The 6,966-nt window shown below is 53.1% G+C and overlaps 1 protein-coding gene across 1 annotated transcript in view; it reads left to right on the top strand.

The window, feature by feature from the left end:
• The window catches only part of CPAMD8 (C3 and PZP-like, alpha-2-macroglobulin domain containing 8), a 126,694-nt gene that overhangs the window by 23,950 nt on the left and 95,778 nt on the right, over positions 1–6,966 (top strand). Inside the window, 3 exon segments of the mRNA XM_011989940.1 lie at positions 1,145–1,229; positions 3,030–3,138; positions 6,352–6,579. Of these exon segments, the coding sequence (XP_011845330.1) occupies positions 1,145–1,229; positions 3,030–3,138; positions 6,352–6,579 (422 nt within the window).

The raw sequence follows: 6,966 nt of genomic DNA, 5'->3' as shown, positions 1-6,966 counted from the left end.
AAAGTGCACTCTTGCCTTTTATAGAGAAAAAGTATTGTAGGCCAGGCATGGTGGTGGCTCACACATGTAATCCCACCACTTTGGGAGGCCGAGGTGGGAGGATCGCTTGAGGCCAGGAGTTTGAGACCAGCCTGGACAACATAGTCCCTGTCTGTACAAAACTTTAAAACAATTATCTGGACGTGGTGGCACCTGCCTGTAGTCCCCGCTACTGGGGAAGCTGAGGCGGGAGGATCGCTTCAGCCTGGGAGATCAAGGCTGCAGTGAACTGTGATTGCACCACTGCACTCCAGTTTGGGTGACAAAGTGAAACCCTGTCTCAGAAAAAAAAGATGGCCGGGCACGGCAGCTAATGTCTGTAATCCCAGCATTTTGGGAGGCCGAGGTAGGTGGATCACTAGAAGTCAGGAGTTCAAGACTAGCCTGGCCAACATGGTGAAACCCCATCTCTACTAAAAATACAAAAATTAGCCAGGCGTGGTGGCTTGTGCCTGTAATCCCAGCCACTTGGGAGGTTGAGGCGGGAGAATCGCTTGAACCAGGAGGAGGAGGAGGCTGCAGTGAGCCAAGATCGTGCCACTGCACACCAATCTGGGATTCACAGCGACAGTCTGTCTCAAAAAAAAAAAGAAAAAAAAAGGGATTCTTAGGCTCCTACAAGAGTTCTCTCAGGACCCGATTCTTTCTGGTTTTCTGGCTGCTTCAGTGTGTCACCTCGGCCCCTGGTGACAAGATGGCTTGACACTCCCAAGGCTGAGTCCAGAAGCAATTGGAGAAGTCAGTTCTCCGCTGCAGTCACCCCGGGGATGCCCCTTGTTGGCTCCCAGGGTCACAGGGGCTGGGAGGAGCCTCCTGGCCTCGTGTCCACCCTGGGATAGGCTGGAATCCACTACACTCTAAGCACGTGGTCTGAAAGTGACAGGAGGAGGCCCCTTGAGGAAAATGGGGTCCTGGTCCCCCAAAGATGAGAAATAGATGCAGCCCACAAAATCCCCAGGGCTGCTCAGCAGAGCGGTGTGGGTAGGCACAGTGTCAACCTCGGCGGTGGCCGGGTGCTGTGTCCTGCACCTTGCACGGGTGTCAGGGCCCCTGAGGCCACCTTAGGGACAGAAGCCAGCCCCTCCTCTCTGCTTTCTTTCTTCAGTGTTGCCCAAGTTCGAGCTCCTGATTGACCCGCCCCGGTATATCCGAGACCTGGACTCCTGTGAGACAGGCACTGTGCGGGCCAGGTGAGAAAGAGGGGCCCCTGGGGCACACTGCAGGGGGCCCTTCCCCTTCCCCAACCATCACACCGCTCCCTCAAGGTCGTTCCCCTCCTCTGCTGCCTCCCTCCCTCCCACATGGGTGTGCCCCTCCCTTCCTGGTTCCCTCCTCCCTGGGATGTGCCCCTCCTGCTATCATCTCCCTTTCCTGTGACTCTCCCCTGTGAGTGCTCCCTCCTTAGGATGTGCCCCTCCCCTTAGAGTATCTCCCTCCTCCCCCAGGCTCCTCGCCTGTGGGCGCCCCCTCCCCGGGGTGTCCCCCTCCTCCTAAAGTATCTCCTTCCCCGCTGGGCTCCTCCCCTGTGGGTGCCCCTTCCCCAGGATGTGCCCACTCCCTAGAGCATCACCCTTTCCCGTGCCCCTCCCCTGGGGGCGCCCCCTCCCTGCAGTGTACCCCTCTCCCTAGAGCATCTTCCTCTCCCCTGGGCCCCTCCTTTGCCCTCCCCTTCCCTCTCCCCCGACAACCGTGCTTCCCCCTCCTCCTACAGGCAGCACTTCTACCATGGCCTCCCTGCTCCCCGAAGGGTGCCCTGTGCCCCGCTCCCTCCCTCCCTCATACTTGGTGTCTCCCTGCCACATGAACCTCTTGCACTCTACCCACCGCCTGTCTTCGTTCGCATGTTGGTGTCCCCACCCTTATGAGCATACCCCTGTCTCTCCAAAGCATGCCCCTCTCCCACTGTGTGTTCCTTACTCAAGTCCTGCCCTTCCCCTCTAAAATCTTCCCTCCCCAAGGGTCTCCCCTCCCCAAGGAATGCCCTACCCCCAGGGCGTGCCTCTCCTGCACTAGCATCTCCCTTCCCCAGGGCGTCCCCTCCCAACCCCACCATGTTCCCCCCTCCCCCAGAGCTGCTCCCCGCCCTCTGTAGGCCTCCCTGGCACAAACAGCACCCGCAGCCAGCGTGCTGACCCGAGAGGGGTTGATCCTTGTTGTTTTTTTTTCAGACGGAGTCTTGCTCTGTTGCCCAGGCTGGAGTGCAGTGGCACAGTCTCAGCTCACTACAACCTCTGCCTCCCGGGCTCAATCGATTCTCCTGTCTCAGCCTCCCGAGTAACTGGGATCACAAGCATGTGGCACCACACCCAGCTAATTTTTGTATTTTTAGTAGAGACGGTGTTTCACCATGTTGGCCAGGCTGGTCTCGAACTCCTGACCTCAAGTGATCTGCCCACCTTGGCCTCCCAAAGTGCTGGGATTACAGGCATGAGCCACCATGCCCGGCCTGCACTCTCTCATTTTGCTCCTGTTCCCCATGCACCGGCATTCCCTCTGCATCAGGAGTGACATACAGACATTTAAAGTTTCACCATCACCCCTGCAAGGGTAGTTTGATTCCCATTCTCTAGGTGAGGAAACTGAGGCTCAGAGAAGCCCAGTCCCTGGTTCAAGGTTGAGCTTAATAGGGCGCTTAGGCTCAGGTGCCCCTCAGGGACCCACAGTCGCTCATGCCTCTGCACTACTCTGCTCCAGAGGAGCACCAACCTAGCCTTCTCAGTTCCAGAGTTCCTCTCTGACCCTCGGTCTCTTTTTCTGTCCACCTGGAGGCTTGGTGCAGAGGATCGGAGGGCCTTGGCATCTTCTGTCCCGACTCCAGGCTGCGGGGGCGGGAGTGAGAGGGGGGCTGTCAGGACTGGATGCAGGGTGGGAAGGGAGCTGCATCCGTCACTGTACTAGTGGCCACACTGTGCCAACCTGGCCTTCCTGAGGCTGGGCCCTCCCTGCCATCTTGGCTGTGAAATTGAGCATGCTTTATCCTTTTGTTCCAGGTATACCTTTGGGAAACCCGTGGCTGGTGCCTTAACGATCAACATGACTGTTAATGGTGTGGGGTACTACAGCCACGAGGTGGGACGCCCCGTCCTCAGAACAACCAAGGTGAGAAACAGGGACCCCTTCTACCCCTTGACTCAACCCCCAGGTTCACCTCCAAGATCACGCATTTTATTTTACTTTCTTTTATTATTATTATTTTATTTACTGCCTTTAAAAAAATTTTGATTAGAGACAGGATCTCACTATGTTGCCCAGGCTGGTCTTGAACTCCTGGGCTCAAGCGATCCTCTGGCCTTTGCACCTGAAAGTGCTGGGATGACAGGTGTGAGCCACCGCTGTTTTACTTTCTGAAACAGTTATATGGCAGGGATTTTTCTGATGATAAAATTCCTGCAGGCTGAATATAAAGACTTTAGAAAATATAAAAAGGAAGAAAATAAAGATAACTTGCTTCTCCAATAGGTGGACACGACCACTATCGATATTGTGATGTGTTTCCTCGCAGGTTACTGTATGTAAAGTTAAAAAAAACCCACCAATTTGGCCGGGTGTGGTGGGTCATGCCTGTAATCTCAGCACTTTGGGAGGCTGAGGCGGGTGGATTACTTGAGGCCATGAGTTCGAGACCAGCCTGGCCAACTTGGTGAAACTGCGTTTCTACTAAAAACACAAAAATTAGCTGGTCATGGTTGTGCATGCCTGTAATCCTAGATACTCAGGAGGCTGAGGCTGGAGAATCACTTGAACCCTGAAGGCAGAGGTTGCAGTGAGCCAAGACTATGTCACTGTACTCCAGCCTGGGCGACAGAGCGAGACTACACCTCAAAAAACAAACAAACAAAAACACATGAATAAACACTAATTTTATTCCTTGGAGTCCCAGCTTTTAATATTTGGAAGGCAGAGGCAGGAAGATCTCTTGAGCTCAGGAGTTCGAAGCCAGCCTGGGCAACATAGTGAGATTCCCATCTCTAAAATAAAATAAAAATGTAAACAATTTTATTGAGATATCATTCACATTGCATACAGTTCACCCATGTAGAGTGTACAGTCTGATCATTTTCATGTGGTTGCAGAGTTGTGCAACCAATGCTGTTATCCAATTTTAGAATTGTTCCACCATCCTTCCCCACCTCCTTCATGTCCTCTTGTAGACAATCCTCATTTCCCTCCTCCAGTCCCTGGCAACTACTAATCTGTTTTCTGTCTCTGTGGATTTGCCAGTTCTGGACATTTCTGTGAATGAATAATACACTATATGTCCTTTTGTGTCTGGCTTCTGTCACTCAGCATCATGTTTTTGATGTTCATCTACATCGTAGCAAGATCAACACTTCATTCCTTTTTTATGGCTGCATCATATTCCCTGGTACAGATGGACCACAATGTGTTTATCCCTTCATCCAGTGGTGGACATTTGAGTTGTTTCTGCTTTTTGGCTATTATGTCTCCTGCTACTATGAACATCCCTGTGCAAGTTTTTCTGTGGACCTACGTTTTTGTTTCTCTTGGGTTCGTTCCTAGGAGCAGAATTGCTAGGTCAGAGGGTAACACTGTGTAACCTTTTGAGGAAATGCCAAATTGTCAATGTGGCTGCACTGTTTTACATTCCCACATGTTTAAAGTTTTGTAACCTTTTTTGGTCTTTCAGCATAATGTTACATTGTGAGTGGGCAACTGTACAACAGACACCCTCCTTCCTGGAGGTTCCCATCCCTCTGTAGGTGCCCTGACATTAACCCTTTCAGCACTGGCTCTTCCTCACCTCCCACCCAAAGCTCCTTCTTAGTCCCTTTCCCACCTGGGACGTATCTGCTCCAATGGGTTCCCCTCTCTTATATCTGAGATATCTTTAATTTAATTTAATTTAATTTAATTATTTATTGAGATGGAGTCTCGCTGTGTCTCCCAGGCTGGAGTGCAATGGCGCGATCTTGGATCACTGCAGCCTCTGCCTCCTGGTTCAGGCAATTCTCCTGCCTTAGCCTCCCAAGTAGCTGGGATTACAGGCACGCACCACCGTGTCGGGACAATTTTTGTGTTTTTAGTAAAGACAGGGTTTCACCATGTTGGCCAGGTTGGTCTTGAACTCCTGACCTTAAGTGATCTACCCCCGCCGGCCTCCCAAAGTGCTGGGATTACAGGTGTGCGCTACCACGCCTGGCCCATCTCTCTGCTCTCTGAGGCTTCTCTTCCATGGATTGGACACCATAACCCCCCACCTCTCCCATTCCTGCCACTGGCACCTTGGAGAGTCCCAGCCATTCTCCTGGGAGGCTACCAGCTCATGATCTTTGTCTTAGTTCTGTCATTTCCGGAGTGATTTACTCCACAGCTCTTTCTGAATAAGGATTATTTGCCAAGTCCCAGGGTGGGATCCTGAGATAGGAATTGAATGAGGGAGTTCTGGTGCCCCAGAGTGGGGCTGAACAGGTTCAGATGCCCCCTCTGTTGCCTGGGCTGTGGGAGATTGTGTCAGCATGGGAATCTCTTTCCTCTTTTCTTTTCTTTTCTTTTTTTTTTTGAAACAGTCTCGCTCTGTCTCCCAGGCTGGAGTGCAGTGGCTGGATCTCAGCTCACTGCAAGCTCTGCCTCCTGGGTTTATGCCATTCTCCTGCCTCAGCCTCCCCAGTAGCTGGGACTATAGGCGCCCGCCACCTCGCCCGCTCGTTTTTTGTATTTTTTAGTAGAGACGGGGTTTCACTGTGTTAGCCAGGATGGTCTCGATCTCCTGACCTCGTGATCTGCCCGTCTTGGCCTCCCAAAGTGCTGGGATTACAGGCTTGCGCCACTGCGCCCGGCCTCTTTTTTTTTTTTTCCTTAACCCAGGCTGGAGTGCAGTGGCACAATTCAGGCTCACCTCAACCTCTGCCTCCTGGGTTCAAGCGATTCTCATGCCTCAGCCTCCCGAGTAGCTGGGATTACAGCTGCCCGCCACCACACCCAGCTAATTTTTTATATTTTTGGTAGAGATGGGGTTTTGCCATGTTGGCCAGACTGATCTCAAACTCCTGACCTCAAGTGATCTGCCTGCCACGGCCTCCCAAAGTGCTGAGATTAAAGGCATGAGCCGCCGCACCTGGCCTTTTTCCTCTTCTGCCCAATGGAGCCAACATCCATCTTCCCTAGGATGTTGTCCAGATCCAGTGAGGGACCCTCTGCACGGTCCCGTGGCATAGATTGGGTATGTCACCAAGTGTCCCCTGGCCCACCAAGCAGCTGAAGAGTCTTGCACCTCAGGTGTGTGTTTCAGGGACATCCCTCAAGGACACTCCAACCCTGAGCGAGCACGGGCTGTGTTTTTCCTCCCTCCAGATCCTCTGCTCCCAGGACTTCGACATCTGCGTGAGGGACATGATCCCAGCGGACGTCCCCGAGCACTTCCGGGGCAGGGTCAGCATCTGGGCCACAGTGACCAGTGTGGACGGGAGCCAGCAGGTGGCGTTCGACGACTCCACCCCCGTGCAGAGGCAGCTGGTGGACATCCGGTACTCCAAGGACACGAGGAAGCAGTTCAAGCCGGGCCTGGCCTACGTGGGGAAGGTAACTTGGGGGTAACTGTACCGCATCCCGCCCCAGGACCACCGTGAAACCACCACCACTAGCCACTAGCTCCGCAGTGGTGACTCAGCTGAAAACGGATCCCCTGACACAACCTTTGCGGAGTGTGGTGAGGGCTGGTATTCCAGGTAAGGGGCAGGGGACATTTTCCTCCACGGGAAAGGACGATCTACTCTATTCCACTTGGGGAGACACTTGAATAGCCATTTATTTACTTTTTTATTTTATTTATTTATTTTTTTGAGAGGGAGTCTCTCCCTGTCGCCCAGGCTGGAGTGCTGGAGTGCAGTGGCACGATCTCGGCTCACTGCAAGCTCCGCCTCCCAGGTTCACGCCATTCTCCTGCCTCAGCCTCCCGAGTAGCTGGGA

This window comes from Mandrillus leucophaeus, unplaced genomic scaffold, assembly GCF_000951045.1.
Source record: "Mandrillus leucophaeus isolate KB7577 unplaced genomic scaffold, Mleu.le_1.0 Scaffold11, whole genome shotgun sequence".
In the NCBI taxonomy this organism is placed as follows: domain Eukaryota; kingdom Metazoa; phylum Chordata; class Mammalia; order Primates; family Cercopithecidae; genus Mandrillus; species Mandrillus leucophaeus.
This window is presented reverse-complemented; position numbering and strand designations above follow the sequence as displayed.